This window comes from Pyricularia grisea (genome assembly GCF_004355905.1).
Source record: "Pyricularia grisea strain NI907 chromosome Unknown Pyricularia_grisea_NI907_Scaffold_1, whole genome shotgun sequence".
NCBI lineage: Eukaryota > Fungi > Ascomycota > Sordariomycetes > Magnaporthales > Pyriculariaceae > Pyricularia > Pyricularia grisea.
Window position 1 is genome coordinate 7,331,485 of NW_022156716.1, and position 20,993 is coordinate 7,352,477.

Here is a 20,993-nt window from a genome sequence, read left to right on the forward strand (position 1 = left end):
CTTTGCAAAGGAAGCATCTACCCTCAGTGACCAATTTGGCGTCTTCTCTGCTGGGCGACTTCGGGGCGTCAATGGTCTGTGTGCGGGTTTGGTTCTTGGCTTCCTGGCTGTGCCGGCGATTCTCGCGTCGACGCTGTTTGCGTTCGGCGCTGGCTGAACGCTCACGGCGCTCTTCCCTCTTTTTGCGGTTCTCGCGGAGCTCCTCCCAAGCGCGTTGTTGGGCCAGCGCCGAGTTCGCAACTTCTCCGGCAAAGGTCTCGTACGAGATATTTGGGTCTTTGGATAGGCTGAAAAGCTGGGGGTTCAGGTTGGCAGGAATGTGCTCATAGAGAACCAACTTGCGTTCCGTTTTGGCAATGTTGGCTTTATCGGCTAGGCTGTTAACCTTGCCAATAAACTGGTGGANCAGAGAGCTTGGGCGTTGAGACCACGACCTTTGTCTTGCAATTGAATGGGAGCAAGGAAGGTGTTTAATTTGGGTGATCTATCGATTTTAGCTATCTGAGGCATGCAGACTGCCGAGGAGACTTCCGGCAGCCTTAGCAGTTTTCCGAATCCGACGAAGATGAGCTGTGGCCGGATCGTTCACGAGCCTCTCGATCGCCTTCGTGTTGAAGGGCGAGAACGGCGGCGATGTGAGCGGCCTTTTGGGGGCAATTGCGTGCCAGGTGCCCGGCTTCTTTGCAAAGGAAGCATCTACCCTCAGTGACCAATTTGGCGTCTTCTCTGCTGGGCGACTTCGGGGCGTCAATGGTCTGTGTGCGGGTTTGGTTCTTGGCTTCCTGGCTGTGCCGGCGATTCTCGCGTCGACGCTGTTTGCGTTCGGCGCTGGCTGAACGCTCACGGCGCTCTTCCCTCTTTTTGCGGTTCTCGCGGAGCTCCTCCCAAGCGCGTTGTTGGGCCAGCGCCGAGTTCGCAACTTCTCCGGCAAAGGTCTCGTACGAGATATTTGGGTCTTTGGATAGGCTGAAAAGCTGGGGGTTCAGGTTGGCAGGAATGTGCTCATAGAGAACCAACTTGCGTTCCGTTTTGGCAATGTTGGCTTTATCGGCTAGGCTGTTAACCTTGCCAATAAACTGGTGGATGTCTGTTGACTTGTCCGACAGACTAAACTTCAGGTGACGAAGCTCCTCACGGGCTTTGGAGGCTTGATTGTCATCGTGGTAAACAGCGGCTAGGGTCGCGACCATTTCGGCCGCGCTGCTGAAAGGCATAATGGTGGATTCATAGCGGCCTTGGATAAGGTCGTTGGCAAGCCCTTCAGTGAGGGAATTGATCACCGCCATGCGGCTTCTTTCTGTTTTGTAAGTTTCGTCGTCCTCTACAAATTTATCTGCGATTTTGGTGATCCATTTATCAAAACGATCCTTATCACCATCAAACATGCCGGGGTCGATGCCGGCTTTACGTGCCGTCCTGTCGTAGGCAGGGTTTTTAGCATTTTGGTTACTTCCGTAAGGCTTAAATGCTGTCCGGGCAGCGATACCATGGGGCTTAAACTCAGCCCCTCCAAAGGCGCTGTTCAAAGGCGTAATACCGCGGGTTTGACGGGTGGCATTGTTACTCCGGGTGGCGAGCTGGTCTTTAAGTTGGGCAATGGTGGCCAAAAGATCTTGCAGCTGTGATTGAGTGATGGTAGCCTGGCCGGTTGTGTTTTCGCTTTCGTCTGCCATTTCGCTTCTCATTTGGGCGGCAGGCGAGGGCGCTCTGCTTGGAGATTTCGGAATTTCGTTCCTGCCGTCTGACGTCTTGGCAGAAGGTTGGTGAGGAGGGCTTCGCGCCTCTTCTGGGTGCTCAGAAACTGACTCGTACTCGTACGATCCGTCAACTTCGATGCTGTCGACTGGCTGATCTTGCTCTGTGTCGGATTGGGGCTCAACGGGCTCTTCAGGCTCTGTGTTGGCGCTGGTAGGAGCGGGCTCTACTGGCTCTGGGCTCACTGGGGCAACTGTAATCTCTCCGTTTTGGTCCGAGTCTTCGGTGTTGGGAGTAGCAGTGCCGGAAGCCAAATTATCTGGCTTTGCTGAGTTTGCGTTTGTCACGCGTTGGGATTGGCGAATCGGTGGGCCGTAATTCTTACGCGGCGACATTGATTTCGCGAATGGTGTCTTCTGTTTCTGTGGCCTAGTTTACCGTCGTGCACAGCCGACGTGGTGAACGATTGAATGAAGGGATTGAACGATATATTTTAATTGCTTCACCAGCAAATCGTAGTGAGTTTAGAATTATGTCACGGCCAGGCATACATTGGAGAACCTCAGTGTATTGGGCGCTATCGACGAAAATTCTAAACTGAAGAGAAGAGAGAAATTACAATCGACGACGCGCTCAAGAGACGCGCTTAAATCCGGAGGTAGTGGATCCTTGTCCGATCCCTGGCTCGGTGTGGAGCCGAGTCGTGATTCTGAGGGTAGGTCTAGGGGCCTGATCCTCACAATATATATATATATATATATATATATATATATATATATTTATTTATATATTATTATTTATTTTTACTTTTACTTTTATATAATATATATAAATACAAAGTTTTAACTATTAAAAGGCCCTAATTTTAAATTTTATACCAATTTTTTTATTATATTTGTATCATCTATATTTAATTAAATAGTCGTAAATAAAAACACACAGTATTTTAACTCTATCGCCGTTGCGCAAACAATGCATGCACAGTGCGTATACTGTGCAATTACCTCCATATACGACGATAATCGACAAAATGTCCTTAGATTAAAACGGGCGCGATTTTTTCGGCCAATTTGATTGGTCGAAAAGCCGTGTGGCTGGAAGGTACATGGAGCGCCCGGTCCACCCTGCAACGCAGGGGGGTCTAGTTTGAGCACTAAAATTACCAGAGAGGGCAATTTTTGTGTAATTCAACAGTATATGAGATGTCGCCTTGACGACGGCCCCTGTCCCAGGAGAGGCATTAGATGAACCCGGGTCAGGATTGAGCTGAACCCCCTTCAGAGATAATTAGACCCACTTTCGCTAAAAGTTAAACCCCCTTCAGGGCTTTTGCTCCGGTTGGCCAGATAAAGTGGGTCCAATGGGTCCGCCCAATTGGGTAATAAAAATAATAAATAATAAATAAAATATATAAATTTTGCATATATAATGCATATGCAAAAATAAATGTAAAAATTAAAAAAAATAAGTAAAATTAAATTTTTATACCAAAATATAAGTTAAATTTAAAAAATAAAAAATTTAAAATATATTTTAAAGTATAATATATTTAATAAAATATTTTATTTATTAATTATATATATTATTAAAATAATAAATAATTTTAAAATTTATTTGTATTTTTAATTGTTTTTTTAATATATTATTAGATGAAAATAAAATTAAAATAATTAATAAAATATTCCCAATAATATAAATTTAAAAAGTAAAAAATTTATAAATTATATTAAATATAAATATATATATTTTTGTAAAAAAATTTAATAATTTACCATAAATTATATATAAAAATTTAATTTTAAAATTTTTATTAAATTTTTATTTATATTCGCATATGCGGGGCATACGCGCCGTATATGCCTCGCATATGTTATTTTACTTATATATATATATAATTTGTTAATTTTTATATATATACGCATATGCGGTGCATATGCCTCGCATATGCTATTTTACTTATATATATAAAATTTGTTAATTTTTATATATATATGCATACGCGCCGCATATGCCTTGCATATGCTATTTTATTTATATATATATAAAATTTGTTAATTTTTATATATATATGCATACGCGGTGCATGTGCACCGCATATGCAAAAAAATATTATTCTCCATAAATTCGACCAATTATAACGGTGTAATTAAAGTGGATTTTAAAAAGTTGAACCCCCTTCAGAGAAAAAGTGGGTCAAAAAATTTCTGAAGGGGGTTCAGCTCAATCCTGACCCGGGTTCATCTATGAACTCTCCCAGGACTCCCAGGAATAGCATTGGCCGCTAAGACGGAGAGGGAACATTGTTTTCCCACGGGAGTCAGGGACTACGCTGGCCATCGGCTCCTTTCCTTGTTCTGTTTGATTTGGCGCCTAGGAAAATGAAAACCCTAAAAGCAAACTACAACTAAAAGTAGCAGGCGACAGCCCAAACATTGGACGACTGGCCCCACACTCGCCTTACCTCATTTCCCCGTCCTCTACCGCACAGTTACGCGCCGGACTGATCCGCACTGCCGTCGGAGGGGCTAGAAAGTAAACAAAAAAGCTTATCAGGTAAAGCATGTCGGTGAACACGTGGCACGAGGTAGTCGTAAGCCATTTCGTTGCTCAAATCCTTCCCGAGCACAAAGAAACAAAGAAGTTATTATCAAAGATATTGCCTTCTCAGCCAGCATCCTTCGTCAACAAATCACGACCTCATCACAATGTCGCTTACCAAGAGCTATTACACACTGGGCGTGGCCTTATTTGCAGCTACTGGGACGTTTCTCTTTGTGTGTGGCACTTGCAGTGGAAAATGACTCTCTATATCGAATATGAAAATTTCTTGACCGTTGCTGACGTTGTTGAGCTGCCCAGGGATTCGACACAGGCATTGCGACCACCAGTCAGTCTCCAACCAGCACTGCCTAATGGCAAGATATACCGCTGAATGAGGATCTTGATTTTTGAACAATAGCGATCGCCCACGAAAGCTGGAAAGACTACATGGACCATCCAAACAACGCCCTCACGGGAGCAGTCGTAGGAGTCTACATCTCGGGCGAGGCGGTGGGTTCGCTGCTGCAGATGGCTCTGGGCGACCGACTCGGACGCCTCCATTTCATGTCGCTGATGTGTGTCATTGTAACCATCGGAACCGTCATCCAAACTGCGTCCGTCAGCATAGCCATGTTCCTTGCCGGGCGAGCCGTCGCCGGCATTGCAGTCGGGTTAGTTTTCATTGGATGAATATCGAAAAAAAAAACTGACGGGAACCTTGGAAAGCAGTTGCCCCAACTTAACGACAAGTCTTTCACTGACCTTGAGCTCATAAACAGTGGCATGGTTTCAACGGTCCCGATATACCTCTCCGAGATCTCCCCACCTCACCATCGCGGCCTCATCGGTGGTATTGCAGGCTGCGGTATCTCGGCAGGGACGATGGCGTCGAACTGGGTGGGGTTCGCTGGCTCTTATCTCCCCTATGGCGAGTTGCAGTGGCGGTTGCCGTTGGTGATCCAGACCCCTTGGGGTCTGATCATGATGTGCGGCTTACACACCTTCATGCCCAAGTCGCCAAGGGAGCTAATCCGCAAGGGCAGAGTCAACGAAGCGAGGGCTGAGTTTGGGAAGATCAGGCGGGACCTTGACGGCGAGGAGCTTGTGGAAGAGTTTGCACTCATGAGGGGGCAGATCGAGTTTGAGATGGAGAGGGAGATCACGAACTATGCGGAGATCTTTCGCATGTTCAGACATCGTGCGCTTGTGTTAGTCTTGGCGCGCTGACCTTTTCGTTCTCGGTGATCTAGTCGAGTATGTCTAGATGGGCTGACACTCAAGGCAGGTCTATTGCGGTACAAACAATGACGAGCCTGACGGGAGTCAATGTCATTCAGGTGAGATGAGATTCGTCGCTTTAATGCGAATTATATGTGCGTGCTGACTGATGGGTTGATGGAGTCTAGTACTTCCAAAGTTAGTGTTACTCTTTGTCTTTCTCCATTTGTCCAGTTCTGACACCCAAAACCAGCCATACAATACCGTTCATTGGGGATGGGCCAACAGACGATTCTCCTCTTGGCTGCCATATACGGGTCATGCGCTTTCATCTCAAATTGTATCACAACCAAATATCTGACAGACGCGTGGGGTCGTCGCAAGTTAGTCATTACACATCCCCTTTCAAAGTCAACGAGCAAATACAAGCCAAGAGTAAGGGGCTAATAAGATAGAATGATTCTCTGGGGTCTCTTTGGCGTCATGATCATCGAGATCTATGCTGCCATCATGCAGCGGCAGTTTCAGAATACCGATAACAAGGTCGGCAAGGGCTTTGCGATACTTGGAATCTATCTATTTGTCGTGGTCTTCTGTGAGAACCCCTTCTCTGATGCACACTTGTGACAACAAAACGCGAATTTCTTTTCAAATTCGCTCATTGATATCTGACCTTCTGTAATCAAGACGGCATGCTCAATAGTACAACATGGCTCTATGGTGCAGAAGTGCTGCCAATGGTCCTGAGAAGCAAGGTGATGGGCTTGGCCGCCTTCTCTCACTTTGCGGTCAACGTTTCTGGTAGGTTGCAGTGGTCAAAACCCCCCTTTTGCTTTGTCTACCTAATCACTCACCTCCCTCCGCTCTCTCCGAACAGTTACGCAAGCTGGCCCAACCGCGTTTGCAAACATAGGTGAGAACTACTACTACGTGTTCGTTGGATGCAATCTCTTCTTCCTGATTGTCGGATACTTCTACTTCCCGTAAGTTTCTCATATTTTCCAACCAATCTACGAGTAGTGTCGCTAGTGATTTTCCCACACTAACAAGTTGGCACACACATAGTGAGACGAAACAAAAGTCACTAGAGGAGATTGCGACAGCTTTCGGGGATAAGGTCATCGATTTGGCCGAGGTTGGTGTACTAGAGCAGGAAAAGAGCACTTTTGGTCAGGTTAGAAGCGGGGAACATATGGAAGCTGGATTGAACAGACCAGAACATTGAACCTGGAATTGAGATGCTTTGGCACAGAATAGGGAATTGAGTATAGAGGGAGGGTAGACGAACAACTAGATGAAAAAGGCGAAAGGTTAAAATTTGATTCAAACAAGAAAATATAAAATTTTGGGGGATTGGTATAACGTAATTATGACACGGCAGCTGGATGCAAACATCCACACAATTGAGGGGATTTGGGGAGCCGAGTCTGACACCAACGCCACCGGCCCACTGTCCTTTCAGCTAAGGCCGACAATTGTGTGGTCGATTCAAGCATCTGGGGCCGAAACATCCTTGTCAGCAACCACACTCGCAGGGAAATATTGGCTGGTGCCTGACAGACCAGCCAACCCGATGATCCAACGACAGGGCCCTTGAGCTTTTGTGAATTTTCTCCTGGGCCAAGCCGCTAAGGGCATTAGTGAGCACCCTGCATCTCACGTCAACGGCTATGAACTCGAAAGCACTCGAGCGGCCCGCAACATCTGTTTTCCAAGAAAAACAAAATGCTTATTTAAACGCTCCACTTCCTCTCCCCGACTATTGTGGACATTGCATCGCAGGATCATGCGCTGAAAGGATCAACAACCGCACCAAGGATCGATACGCCCGCCATGATCTCCCCGCAAGTGCTCGCCACCCTCCTCGGCCTAGCTGCCACCGCACAAGCATGGTTGCCCACGGATCCGTCTCGCGCGCCACTCATTGCCCGCGACGGCACAACCCTCTTCAACAACATCACCGAGGGCACAGCCGACAACGCCAGACGGCACCCCCGGCGCTGGCTCCCCGGCGGTAGCGACAAGATCCGCGGTGTCAACCTCGGGTCGCTGTTCGTCGCCGAGCCGTGGATGATGGCCGACACGTGGCAGGGCAAGCTAGGATGCCCCAAGGACTCTTCCGAGTTCGACTGCGTGCTGCAAAGGGGTCAGGCCGTGGCGGATGAAAAGTTTCAGCAGCACTGGCGGGACTGGATCACGCCGTCCGACTTTGACGAGATGATCTCGTACGGGATCAACACGGTCCGCATACCGGTCGGCTACTGGATCATGGAAAGCATCGTGTACAAGGACTCGGAGTACTTTCCCAGGGGAGGGCTGGAACACTTGAAGCGCATCTGTGGATATGCTAGCGACCGGGGGATGTACATCATCATTGAGTAAGCTATTTCATTCTTTGGTGATCTTGGCTCTCAACGGTTGCTTTTACTAAACAACTTGGTGTCATAATCAAGCATGCACGGCGCACCGGGAGCACAAAAGCCAAAAGATGCCTTTACAGGTCAGCTTGCGGAAACGGCAGGCTTCTATCAGGATTACCAGTTCAAGCGCGGCATTGATTTTCTGGCTTGGTTGCGCGAGACAATATACAGGAGTAGCGAATTCAGGAACGTCGGTATGATAGAGGTCGTCAACGAACCATTGCGACAGTGGGAGGACGGGGGAAAGACGGATTACATGCGAAGGGAATTTTACCCAAAGGCATACCAGGTTTGTCTTATCCCTGACCATCTAGGACTGTTTTCCAGACCACCAAATCCAAGTTCACAAAAGCTGACGAGATTTCTTCGACTTGCAGGCAATCCGCAACAAAGAATCCAGCCTCGGAATCACCCGCAACAACTACCTCCACATCCAATTCATGAACAAGCTCTGGGACAGCGGCGACCCGCAGCAGTACCTGACCGACAACTACTTTGCCGCCTACGACGACCACCGCTACCTCAAGTACGCGCTCGGCGCCGGCCAACAGAACCACGACTCGTACCTGCGGACGAGTTGCAGCGACGACCGGAGCGGCGACGCAGCGCACGGCTGGGACTGGCCCGTCGTGGTGGGCGAGTGGTCGCTCTCGGCGCCCTTCATCAGTGGCCAGGATAACTACGCGCTCGAGTGGAGCGACGACTGGCACCCGGCCAAGCAAAAGGACTTTTATTCGAGGTGGTTTCGCGCCCAGGTGTTGAGCTACGAGAAGCACACGATGGGATGGGTGTTTTGGAGCTGGAAGACAGAGCTGCAGAACGGCGGCGTCAAGGACTACCGGTGGGGTTACAGGGATGCCGTCGCTGCTGGTGTTATCCCGAGGGACTTGAATAGTATTGCAAACTCGGGGGCGTGCAACGGGTTTTGAGCGCTCTTTGTTAGAAAACGAGACATGGTTTTAGACTTAGTGCTTAATCAGGATCCATGGCCCTCGGGTTTCTTTCTTGGACGTACAAGACATGTGAAAAGTCGGATTTGAAAAACGAGTACAAGTTTCCATTCGAGATACATTAAAAAGAGAGGTATTGTTCTTTCTCACGGAGAATTGTGAGGAGAGTAGGAGACAAGAAGTTTCGTTTAGTTCATTCCTCCATCTGCTCCAACCTAGCCTGGCAGTCAAGACTCAAGAGGCTACCAGCGTGAAAGAAATTACAACATGTGGCTCATGAGTAGATATGTTACATGAAGGTATACAATTGACGTTTCCAGTCCTTGTAATGGCTCCGACTCTGAAAAGAAACCAGTAAAGCTATGGCACCTTCAAAGGTTCTCGATGAATCTGGACCGTCTGGCAGCATTTACAGCTCGTGAACCATTCAGAACACCCGGACCTTTCTCTCTGGGAGCAAGAACACTCTCTGACTCGTACTTCACATTATCAAAACAGTCGCCAATGTTCTCCCAAGCAGAGAAATACTCTCTAGCCTCCAAACCGTGCATCTGTTCCGAAGTGGCGCTGCACTAGAGCTTTTCCCCCTCTTTCGCCCTGGCAGCATCGGCATGCGCGGCGTCTTGGACATTTCCTGTTCTTCTCGTCGCCTCGACACTCTGAATCCAGAGCGTGACATCCTCGATTTTCCGGTCGTTGCTATTGGGGACGGCACGGATGGACGCCTTGGCCAGTTTATCGCACAGTTCCATGTTGGCACCGGTTGAGATCTGAGGCGGGGCGATTCCAATCTCTTGTGTCGAGCATGTGTGCGTGGGGGCCTTGGTGTATTTGAATTTGATCTCGAGCTCTTCGTAGGGTTGCTTGTGGAAATCCGAGTGTAGCCATGGTTTTTGCGCATTCACGGCTTGGATATCGGCCCTGGCCTGATTTCGCAGCTCCCATGAGAGGAGTGTCGCTCTCAATATCAATTTGTAGATCTTGTCCTCGCTGCTGTACTTGCAAACATTGGCATTGAGCAGGCGTGCGTACTGCTTCTTCTGGTCCTCGGTTGCAAAACGCAAGTCGGTCTTGCTTGCATGCATCCTCAGGGCGAGTCTGGCAAGGCGCAGCTCGGCGCGAGCAGCTTCGGTGGAGGGTTTGTAGGGCAGTAAGAAGACCATAATGAATGTTGCCGATAGTCCTGCAGGCTTGGTTAGGGGGTTTGTCTGCAGTGCTGTTGACCAGGCTTTTCTGGAGTTGAGGTTGTTGAAGAATACCCCGGTGAGCAAGGCCAGTCTGAAAAGTTTTGTTGTGTGTCTTTGAATCTCACCTTCATATCAGATCATTTGAAAACTGGCCCGTGTGCAGGTGGGTGACATTTGTATTGCTTTGTTTCACGCGACTTTGTTTACCGCCCCCTTGAGCAAAACAATGGCTCTGCCAGTACCGCCACTCAAAAACCAGGAGAGCAAATCACTTTGTACCCGAACTTGTGCAGGGCTCGACGACACCTCTTGTTGCAAATATTTCCTTCTTTTGTTCTTATTTCAGGGAATCTTCCAAGGCAATGGACAGACGTTACTCAGCTCAAGGTGAGATGTACGCAGGAACTTGATACGGTTAGAGGATGCAGTACGTTGGATCCCTGCTAGTTCTGCTCCACACCACTGCCAGCCACGCTAGTGCAGCGCAAGCGACCCAATCCTTTGATCTCCACTTGCAAAGCTTAACCTACCTAGACTTGACTGCAATCTACCACAGGCTGAGTCTGGATACAATGTACTCCATAAAGTCTATCATGCAGCAAAATGTTTACCAGAAGAATTCCTCACAAGAGAACACAAGTTCAAAAGCCACCTAGCCTCGATCCATGCATATTGGTACTTGCATCATCTAGACCACATTGACACCAGATGCCGAATCCCAGATATAAAAATACTGATTCTGTGAATCAACAGCAGTCAGAAGCCGAATTTCACCTTCCTTCATGACTCGACCGAAAACCATCATCGCCAAACACAAAACTTCAATCCCCTTTTTCAACGAGGACCGAAGCAAACCGTTCCCGTATTCCACGCGTGCCCCGTGTTGACGTTGAAGCACTGGGACACATAACCACCCCCGGCGAAAAGTCCGCGGCCGGTTCTGCACTGACCCGAATGGGCATACATCGCCTGTTAGCTCAGGCAGTTGCCTTCAAAGCTGAACGAGTGAGAGCCGCTGTAGTTGACGCAGCTTCGACACGAGTTGCGCACGACTGTGTACTCGTAGGCGTACAGGTTTCGGCCGTCGCATCGATTGCCGTCCCAAGCACGGACGATGCAACCGGCCATGGCGACCGAGTTGGAGTCCTCGGTGCCGTCTTGGTCGACTTTGACGGGCGTCAAGAGGCTTGGCGAGTGGGATTCTTCGATTGGGGCCGCTGATGAGACGGCCATGACGGCCATGACGGTCGATATGGTTCAGAGCTTCATGATTGAAAGAGTTTTTCTTTATGAAAAGCACAGCTGATAATCGCAGCGTGATGGGAGTCGAGTGGTAGGAAGTGTTGATCTGATCGGGGATGGGTGCTCTGGAGAAAGAACAAACCGATTTCGCTCAAAGTCACGACTCTTTTATACGGATTTATCGATTATCTTGGCGATCTCACGCTTCATCCCGCCTCGGAAATAATGTGACGGGAAGCACAAAAAAAAAAAAAAAAAAAAAAAAAAAAAAAAAAAAAAAAAAAAGAAAATCCTCAGCCTGTCCGATTTCTCCGGAATGTCACCTTGTGCTTACCGATGGGTCGATGCTCGAGGTCTTGGAGGCCAGAAAATCTAAGCCCCGCCTGCCAGTAAGGCTGGATATCGTGGTGAGAGATCAAAAATACATTCTATGTAGAAGCTCGGTGACTCTATAACCCATCGTGTCTAATTACCTCTAGCCTGGCCGAGATGACGCGTGTCGCGATACGACAAGACAACCCACCAAGTGGATCGATGGAGTAATGCAAGAGATGTACCGATCTTGTGTAATGGGGATGCACACGCTGACTGGCGAATCAGCGACTTGGAATTGGGGCAGCATGAAAACAATATTAGGGCCCATCCTTGTGCACATGTACGACTGCATACGTATACGGACCTCAGACCCATGGGACTCGCAAATCCGCCCCGGCTGTCAATACGCAAATTGATTCCGAGTGGGCTGCCAAGTAAGCGATTTGTGAACTTTTGATCGCAGAGCCTCAAAGATCATGGTCGGGCTCATTTCCCCCAAGAAAAAGATGAGCCACACTTATTCTTGACTTGGGAGCAAAGGGTAAGATGCTGGATAGCTCGCTTGTTCAGTCGTAGGTGGTGGAGACGCAATGACGCCAAGCTCCGATTCCCTTGATGTTCTATCAATGGCGCCGTTCTCTCGTGCCTGGAATGGGGACGGTATTGCATACACAAGAAGCAGATTTGAAGGATATAAAAACAGGTCAGCTTGCTTGAGACATCCTATGATAGACAGTCTATGTCGTGGAGGTACAAGTTATAGCGACTGTTGTCTTCCATGAATGATGCTGCGCTGAAGTCTATGGAATATTCACTCGGCACACTTTAGCTGAATGCTCGGGGTGCTGCACTTGCACCTTGGATGTCGATAAACAAGGGATTCCTGGGCTCCAAAGCTGGTAGTGATGTTTTGCGAGCATGGTGCTGATGTATCACAGTTCAGGGGTGGTCCAAAAGCTCTGTATCGTCTGCCAGATGCTCGTTAATGACCCTGGTGAGTTTGCCGCTCTCGCATGTCAAAAAAAAAAAAAAAAGAAAAAAAAAAGAAAAACGATCAGGTAGGCGAATAACACTATTGGAGGGTAAGATTCAGGCCAGTAACTCTTCGTGTTTAGGGCTCGAGCTGCGCACAATGCTTCTATGTCGATAGGCAGCTCGGTTTGACTCCATGAAACCGGAGAGAAGCGATAGGAAAAGATTTATCCTATTTGTAAGTCACTAGTGAGGTTCAAGCGACGGTAGGGAGTAGTAGAAACCCCAGAAACGGCCGCTGTGCCCGTATAAGCTTGGCAAACGCTGAATCTAGACTAGGGGCTCATGGTGAGAAGAAAAGATCTTGACAGGGTACTTGCGAGGGGTACCTGTCAACACCTAGCAGGTGAGTGAAGTTCAAGAAGGCCATTTGCACACGTGACCAACGAAGAGGGGACGGTTCTAGGAGCTGTGTTTCACCCTCGAGCCCCTCTCAAAATGGGGAGGGAAGGAGGGAGAACCACATGGATCTTCGACTGGGACATCTTCCACATGGCTTTTTCAAGGGCCGGTTCCCAAGACTAGGGCCGATGAGGTGATTGTGATTCATAACAGTGTACTCCGCGCAGCGCATTTGTGACAGAGGCTCTTTGTGCTAGGAACATGAGGCCTTGGTGAACGACAAGGAATGCTCTGTCCTGCGTACTCTAGCATTGTGAGGCGATAATAAGAGCAGAAGTCGTAGTAGACATGAAGTCCAAAAATAGCATGGAGTAAAGGGGACAAGCATGCAGTGGTATGCAACGTTTTGCTGAACATTGCGATCGCCGATGGGTAAGGATTTGGTGGAGGGAAAGGCCATCAGGCTGTTTTAAAAATTTGTCAGACTTGTGTAGTTTCGAGTCATGTTGTCAGGTCAGAGCCGGGTCCGTTTTACCGCTACTGCTTACGCCCCAATTTTTGACGATGGGTGTGACCGACGGTATGATATTTAGCCCGGCCTTCTGGGACTGAAAAATTAACAATACGTGGTACCAAAGTCAAGCTTATTTCCGTAGTGGCTGGCGCAGTATTTTAAAGTATTGAGGCAGACCAACCAAACCCACCCCCTGAGCTGAGCATCTTACCTAGGCGATTGAGGGCAGTACGGAGTATTACCCAAGCGCTAAACTGCCAGCCTCACTTGGCGTTGAATATTTGGAATTGATTCAATTGGTCAAGACTTATTGTCCGCAAAATATGTGTAATAAGATGTAGTCGATCTGTTGGTAGATTGGAAAAGCAAATCATCAACTCAATGCTGAGGTGGGGCTGATGGGAAGGAAAAATTTGTTGGCACTTGGCAGAGGAGCTTAGCGCTGTTCAACGTACCCTGTCACTGTAAATACGGGTACGTACTCCGTACCGGTACTGGACCGATCTATTCCCCGACCTGTCGACCTAGTACCGGTAGGCACATACGAAATTTTCTTGGCCACAGCAACCGGCCAAACCAACCAACCATACGCGTATTGACAGCTTGCGCAGGGTCTACTCCGTGCTACGTAACCCCGCCCTCTGTCAGTTTCTGGAAATTGATCACACACAATATCCTGATTTTCACGGCTGCATGCGCCGCACAAAATGACGTAGCACACAAACCTACTCATAGTAGATTCAACATCTAAGCTTATCTGTACTTGAACTCGTTATTTTTTTTTTGTCTTTTTGTTTTTTTCTTTTTTTTTTTTTTTTTTTTTTTGGGACGGTAAGCTAAGCAGCCCTTACTAAATAAAGTGCATCTACCTGGGTACCTGGCAGATGCTCCCTCTAGTCAGATACCTACGTAGTCTTTAGGTGACTTGAGGTTCATGGATTTACACAGAGTGATGAGAGGGTTTCCCACACCTGACTCGAAAGTAAGACAAGTACCTTAGTTTTGCGCTGCCCATCTACAGTCGAGGCTCAAGAGCACCCCGGCAACACCAAAAAAGGAAAGGTGTGGTTATTTTAATCCCCACAAACCGGTACATCACCACCTTGTGGCTCTGTTGAACGCGCCTATATATTACAGCCACATTGGCTGCATCCTGGTCGCAGCCTGACCACACTTGGGCTACTTAAACAGAATAGCCACGAAAGATGAGCCCAATGTACTAAGCATCCCTCCTTCCCCCGCAAGCAAGGAATCTGCTCACTGCTGCCGCCAGCCACATCTAGACTGAGCCTTGGCCTCAGTACCTATTTCGAGAGTAGCAGATCCACTTAGCCCACGTGGGAGCTATTCTGATGGCCCATGATTGCCTAGTCCGGGGTTTCAAAACCTAGACAGGTCTCTGCGCCCTGTTACTGTTTACTGTTGTGGCGATGCCTTCAGTAAACGTCCCGATATCCCATGCCTTTCTGCCTACATCCGCCCTGAGTAAGACTTGGTATAGCAAGTTTCTGACATGAAGCCTCTTGAATATGGAAAAGAGACAGTATAAGATGCCGGTGTTGCTGTTTCTTTCGATGAATGGAAAATGTATACATCCATCATCAAGACATCTAGAACCTCACCAGCTTCAACAATCAGCAATCCATCACCTCACAATATTTACCTTTCAAGCATTTCCTTTTACAAGTTACAGCCTTCAGGTTCCCTTTCGCCACTATTAAGTCCTCCCTTCCTATTCTCAAGCCTCATAAACCACCTTGTACTTGCTCCTTTTAAGTCAAGAGCAGTCACCCCTTTGCGTCTCATCATGCTTTATCATCGTGGCCTCGTTTTCACCAACATTTTCCTGGCGCTCCTGAGCGGTGTGTCGGCCACGATTCCGAAAGACCTTTACCGAGGCGAGAAGGAAACCCCGACTGAAGTTCAAGCACGAGGCTACTTGAGATGCGACGCATTGAAAAACGGCGTCCCGTACGACACGTCTGTGACGCTGGTAAGACACGTTGAGGAGCCGAGATCAAGCCGACCGGGCGACCCGTGGCTTTCTACCACGGCCAGCCGCGAAAAGGGAGCAGATTTTGCCATATTGAACAGCGGATGGCTCTACAAGATCGACTCGACCGTCGGCGGAGTCACGTACAGAAGTGTCGCGGAAGAATTCCGATCCTTGAATAGACAACTGGGCGTTGGTAAGGACGATCAAGAGTACTCGGCCCGGAACACCATCCCTCTGGAGGCCATTGTATCGTGGGCCCAGGTCTCGATGAACGCCCAGTTTAGGGTCGTAATCGGGACACCCACGGCGAACCCAGCCTATAAAGGTACTTGTTCGATTACCAAGCGAGGCCTCGTTCGTCGAGGTCCCTGTGACGGCAGCGCCCGGAAGAATACGGGAGCGGCCTCTGCCTCCAGCGGATCCAAATCCCCTGCTTCCAGTGGTTCCCGGACTCCAGCCTCCAGCGGCTCCAGGTCCCCTGCTTCCAGTGGCTCCCAGACTCCTGCCTCCAGCGGCTCCAGGTCCCCTGCTTCCAGCGGCTCCAGGTCCCCTGCTTCCAGTGGCTCCCGGACTCCTGCCTCCAGCGGCTCCAGGTCCCCTGCTTCCAGTGGTTCCCAGACTCCTGCATCTAGTGGTTCTAGGACTCCAGCCTCCGGCGGGTCTAACTCCCCATCTAGGGCCAGCGGTAGCCGCGGCACCGGAACAGGGATACGTGGCTAGGTATGTAGTCCGCAGACAGTTGATTTATCAGCTTAGAGTCGATGTCAAATGTAAATTGGAGAATGGGTGGGGGTATTTTCAATGGCCTACAAGGAAGAGAAGAGCGGACGGCGTTTAAATGGAGTTTGATTGGTTGTTTGAAAACTAAGGGTGGATATGTTTTTTTGCTATTTATCTGGCCATTTCTTTTTTACTGGGTCGTTTGGGTGTTTCAAACTTTGAATTTATTTGTTGACTCAATCCTGACTTTTTTTTTTCGTATTGCTGATACATAAGAAATAACTGACATATAACATCTCCACTTAGCAGTGGCGTTACGCGAGTCATATTCTAGACTATTCTCACATGGGTAATACTCCGAGGGTTCTAATCACACGAACTCCCTCCCCTGCAGTGCGGCTGGGACTCCGGTGGCACAGCAAAACAGGCAGTGCCGACGATCGGCGGGTGCAACCAAGACAATGAATGTTCAACAAAAAAAAAACATGATATGACGTATTGTATTACTTCCATAAATGGTTTAGACTACAACTAGTACAACATCATTTCCTGTTTCATCACAATCAGACAGGGCAACGCAGCTGAGTGCATGCGATCGTGTAACTGGATATCGGTCATTCATATGTAACCCTGACTGAAGGGACTTTAAAAGCCATTAAGTGGGCTCTGTAGGGTCTTGAACAGAGAACTCCATCCCCGAAGCTTGTTTCTACCTAGTACTATGTATAGTAGATTCCAGCGGGTCTTGGACTGTCAGCAACTTAGCCCGCACCGAACCCGCTTGCGAATTTTCCCCATGCATCAGATATTTCGAATCAGAAAACCGATCCTAATTTACCAGCTCAAATGTTTACAATTGCAGTTCGATATTATTTGGTTCCCCCATTTTAAAGCAGCCATGTTTTGCAACATTTTGTTGACGGCATAATTTCATACCGCCGCATTCGCTAGGTTTATGAAGCGGAACTAAAATGCATTGATTGGTTTTATTCTCGATGTAGGGCTTGGGGGCTTTCACCTAACCCGCAGGACGACTTGAGTCAAGTGTCCGATGCTTTGGCAAGTGGAGATCTATAGATGATTTTCGGGTTAATGTACAGGTCAACGGTTCATCCAGCCCAAATAAGGAAACTGTGACGGCTAGTCAGTCCTGGCACGGTGGAGCTTTGGACCACGGTTTGCAGCTTCTAAGTAGTACACTAATCGAGATGGAGATCTGGTTTTGACATTGGAGCTGGAAATGCAAGCTTACATAATTCCGTGCTGTCACTCGCCATGTAAACGGGGGGAAGCCATTCCGCTCGCAATACAAAAGGCCCTCCTTTAGACGGTGCTTGGTTGTTAAATGAGTGGTTATTTATCAATTTGCTTTTTTAGCATTTTGGCAATTTGGCCACAGAATCCCCGCCGAACAGATGCATATCGTACATGGTATCGAGATCACGGCTTTTCTTATATAAAACCTAGGGGTGTCAATTTCCGGGAACCTGGGACCAATAGGCGGATAGTCCCCAATGACAACGAACGAACCCTCCAGGTGGACTCGATGGCACCCAAGTCGCCCAAGTTCTACGTCGAAGGATATACCGTCTAGACTGGTGTGGATTATATTGAGGGGTCATGGATACACCAAGGGCTATCGACGCAGAGATTTGTAGTAGAATGTTATCGACAGCAAAAAGGCTGGTGACTTTGAGCTTTTTATTCCTGGTCGGAATTCGTCGTCAGAGAAGGGCCCAAAAGAGAAGGCCGAGATATTTGACGCTAAGGCTAAAGATCACTCGTAAATTCACGTTTGTAGACGAGAAAATGGATCAAGAATGTATTTAGTACCGTGGTCAATGATCCCGAGTAATAACTAGTGGATGAGACTGACCAGAGCCTATCAATTCCTCTCAATGGAGAATGCCAAACCCATGAGATCCTCGCCTCTTGGTCTGTGATGAAGAGGCAGGGGCAAGGAAGAATTACACATTCAGGCCAAATCACCATCTTCTCAGCCCGCGTCTTTCAAGTCAAAAAGATCCAGCACCTCCAGATCCCAGGCGCTCTCGTCGGACAAGCCGGGCAATGATGTCAAGTCAGAGCACGTGGCCCCAAGCTCAGCCTGTCATGTGAAAACCTCGAGTATCGCTCCCAGGGAGGCCCAAAGACCCCTGATTTGCCGTCAGCCATCGCAAGCGTGTACCCCACGACTCTGCCACAGGGCTTGACGAGCTTTGCGGCCGAAGCGAGGACCTTTCGCAACTGGTACTCCCAGCACACCTCGGACAGGAGCATTTTGAGCATGAAGACGTCGGCCTGCCTGGTCAGTTTGTCCATCATGTTACGAGCTGCTAGTGGCAAGTGCGCAAGGTAGCTGTTCCAGTCGAGGATGTCAGCATATTTGAATTCGACGGATGATGGCAGGGGCTAAACATCCTGTTTCCAATGTTGAAATGTTGCGCGCGCGAGTCCAAGCCGATCAGACGCGGAGCCGGGCCACAGTTTGAAGCAAAAGATGCATGCTCCGCCAACCGCCTCAGGTCCCACCCACACCGCAGCCAACATCAATGATGGTAGTGCCGTTTGCCGTCATAGAGATGACGATATGCTGGCTCCAGGCCATCTTTTCTAGCCCAAGAACAATGAACAACCATTTGCCAACCCAGGGGTCAGGGTTGAGAACTTGAGTGCCCCACAGCTCGGCGCGGATGACCTCCAAATGTTTGGGCAGGTGGTCCGCATCATCGCTGCTGTCACTTCGGTCGTGGGGATTTGAGCAGGGTTGATGGCGATTGTGATGGGATGATGAGATGCGGTGGCGAGGTTTCCTGAACCTTTATCTTGGAGGTAGGAACATCGGTTTTCATACCCCACGACCTGGATTTGCCGAGGATATGGATTGGAATTCTGCGTTGGTGCAGTTTAGGTTGGAGAAAGACCGGTACAGTCAACGCAAATGAACCAACTTACGAAACACTCGACACATCTGATGCATACTTGTCTTTGATGAAGACAAAAGGCTTGGCCTTCACAGGAAATTTTCGGGGATGGGCTTTCGAACGAGGGTTAAGTAATCACTAAGTGACGTATCTAATCCTAAAATAGTGCAAATGTGTTCTGTTACAGGTTGAAATTGTGGACTTGGTTATCAACGAATGCAGCGCGAATCATCCTACTTTATGTATTAAAGCGCCTGCCAGCAGCAGTTGCGGAGCCTGTAAGATAAACGCATGTTTGAGAAAAAAGACCAAAAATGAGTCGAGCCAGTCTTGACGTAGAGCCCGGGATACAGCCCTCGACCTATTTTCCATCGGTTACTCTCTCCGATTCATTTGCCGCATTGTTTCGGGGATAATCCGGAACCATAAAGGTAACCATATACGTCGGCGGAACGCACACTGCAAAGGCAACAAACGCAATGATCAGATTAATCATGGGCGAGATTTGCGCCGCCCCAATGCCATAAACCAAAGCAGCGCCGACAGACTCGAACGACCTGACGATGCCGACGCTCAGGGTCACCGTCTCGACGTCGGCGTCAAAAGTACCCACGATCCAGTACACAAAGATGTAGTGGCTCTCGTTCATAAACATGAAAAGACAATTAACCGCGAAGCCCCGCCCAAATCCCGGAAACGCCCAATCCAGGTTCACTGGCACCGAGGCGTTGCCGTATAAATGCTCGTTGGCGACCTGCCAGCCGAATATGGCAAATATAATGACGCTAAAGACGGTCCAGGTGATCTTGGCAGCCTTGGGACGAGAAAAGCGCTTCTGGTCTAGGAACCAGCCCCAAAACAGATCTGCAAAGGTCTGCACGATTGCCGAAGTCAACGATGCGAGTGCTCGACTCCTCACTAAGAAATAACGCGTCAAGTAAATTCCCTGGTATATCCGATTCCAGTCAAACGTAATCAGTACCGGGATAAGGAGGTAGATGCGCTTTTCCTTAAACAATTTCCACAGCTTGCTAAACTCGAGTATCGTGGCTGTCTTTTTTTCGCCCGTCCCGCGTCGACTTGAAACAACCGTGCCATCGGACCGGATGGCCTTGTGCGGCGGGGAGCTGAGCAACGCCAGGGGCAACCCCAGGCACTGCAGCGCGATAAGGACGAGGTAGGTCGTGTAGCCCATCCGGCCCGTTTGGTTATTGTTAACGTTGAGGCTGAGGTTGATGGCCCCGCCGATAATCTGGCCGCATTGGCGCAGCCCGAGCCAAATGCCCGTGTACAAGCCCCGCTCGTGCACAAGCGGGTAGCCGACCGCGATGGCGCCCTCGGCCGCCCAGAGGGCCGAGGCCGAGATGCCGCACAACGCTGCGCCAAAGAGCACGAACCATTCGACGCCGTAGCGGTTGTTCATGTATAAGGACGCCGAGTAGGGTGCATAGCCCAGGGTGCCGATAATTAGGATGGCCTTGAGGCCGAACTTGTTGGCGAGCGCGCTGAAGATGGCGCAGCCAAAGACCATCAGGCCAAAGGTAAGGGAATTGGCCCCATTGACGAGGTATGGTTCCTGCTGTCCGCCAGCACCAGTGTCTGATTTCTTTGTCAGATTGGCATTGGAATATTCAACTCAGGAAAACTTACTAATAAGGGCGTTCCAAATGCCTGGTTGCGTAAAGGATATCATTCCTGCGACGATGACGTTAAATAACGTACTCCTGTACCAGCGAGCGAACTTTAACCGGGGCTTTGGCAAATATTCGCTGCTGTTCTGGTCGTCCGGGAGTACATTATCCTCCTTGCCGGCCACGCGGGCTTGCGAAGAATCGTTTGCTATCCTATCAGACATGGCAGAGTTATTCAGCATCAGATTTGTCCTGCAGCAGCCGTT

At 48.9% G+C, this 20,993-nt stretch overlaps 6 protein-coding genes across 6 annotated transcripts; 2 read left to right on the forward strand and 4 right to left on the reverse strand.

Moving 5' to 3' along the window:
* Window positions 1–4,319: 4,319 nt before the first annotated feature.
* Window positions 4,320–10,087, forward strand: PgNI_02234 (uncharacterized protein). Its single transcript, XM_031122301.1, has 14 exons — window positions 4,320–4,469; window positions 4,555–4,582; window positions 4,655–4,907; window positions 5,016–5,444; window positions 5,522–5,573; window positions 5,643–5,652; window positions 5,708–5,837; window positions 5,910–6,049; window positions 6,142–6,255; window positions 6,332–6,437; window positions 6,520–6,628; window positions 7,237–7,832; window positions 7,908–8,163; window positions 8,252–10,087. The coding sequence occupies exons 1-14, from the start codon at window positions 4,401–4,403 to the stop codon at window positions 8,801–8,803; spliced, it is 2,844 nt and encodes a 947-aa protein (XP_030987751.1). The 5' UTR covers window positions 4,320–4,400; the 3' UTR covers window positions 8,804–10,087.
* Window positions 9,397–10,142, reverse strand: PgNI_02235 (uncharacterized protein; the record flags this gene model as incomplete). The annotated part of the gene is made up of 2 exons (XM_031122302.1): window positions 9,397–10,014; window positions 10,137–10,142. 2 exons carry the CDS (start codon window positions 10,140–10,142, stop codon window positions 9,397–9,399), a joined length of 624 nt encoding a protein of 207 aa, XP_030987752.1.
* Window positions 10,143–10,845: 703 nt separating this feature from the next.
* Window positions 10,846–11,253, reverse strand: PgNI_02236 (uncharacterized protein; the record flags this gene model as incomplete). The annotated part of the gene is made up of 2 exons (XM_031122303.1): window positions 10,846–10,956; window positions 11,062–11,253. 2 exons carry the CDS (start codon window positions 11,251–11,253, stop codon window positions 10,846–10,848), a joined length of 303 nt encoding a protein of 100 aa, XP_030987749.1.
* Window positions 11,254–15,263: 4,010 nt separating this feature from the next.
* Window positions 15,264–16,172, forward strand: PgNI_02237 (uncharacterized protein; the record flags this gene model as incomplete). Its single annotated transcript, XM_031122304.1, has 1 exon — window positions 15,264–16,172. The coding sequence occupies one exon, from the start codon at window positions 15,264–15,266 to the stop codon at window positions 16,170–16,172; it is 909 nt and encodes a 302-aa protein (XP_030987750.1).
* Window positions 16,173–18,248: 2,076 nt separating this feature from the next.
* On the reverse strand, window positions 18,249–18,780 carry PgNI_02238 (uncharacterized protein; the record flags this gene model as incomplete). The annotated part of the gene is made up of 2 exons (XM_031122305.1): window positions 18,249–18,584; window positions 18,709–18,780. The coding sequence occupies 2 exons, from the start codon at window positions 18,778–18,780 to the stop codon at window positions 18,249–18,251; spliced, it is 408 nt and encodes a 135-aa protein (XP_030987747.1).
* Window positions 18,781–19,457: 677 nt separating this feature from the next.
* On the reverse strand, window positions 19,458–20,951 carry PgNI_02239 (uncharacterized protein; the record flags this gene model as incomplete). Its single annotated transcript, XM_031122306.1, has 2 exons — window positions 19,458–20,695; window positions 20,747–20,951. The coding sequence occupies 2 exons, from the start codon at window positions 20,949–20,951 to the stop codon at window positions 19,458–19,460; spliced, it is 1,443 nt and encodes a 480-aa protein (XP_030987748.1).
* Window positions 20,952–20,993: the final 42 nt, after the last annotated feature.

Excerpts from the sequence above, each read along its gene's own strand:
- PgNI_02234 (XM_031122301.1), top strand. The coding sequence starts at position 4,401 with ATGTCGCTTACCAAGAGCTATTACACACTGGGCGTGGCCTTATTTGCA. Across the intron at positions 4,908-5,015 it reads GTCGCCGGCATTGCAGTCGG|TGGCATGGTTTCAACGGTCC; the intron begins GTTAGTTTTCAT and ends GCTCATAAACAG. Across the intron at positions 6,050-6,141 it reads TCTATTTGTCGTGGTCTTCT|ACGGCATGCTCAATAGTACA; the intron begins GTGAGAACCCCT and ends TCTGTAATCAAG.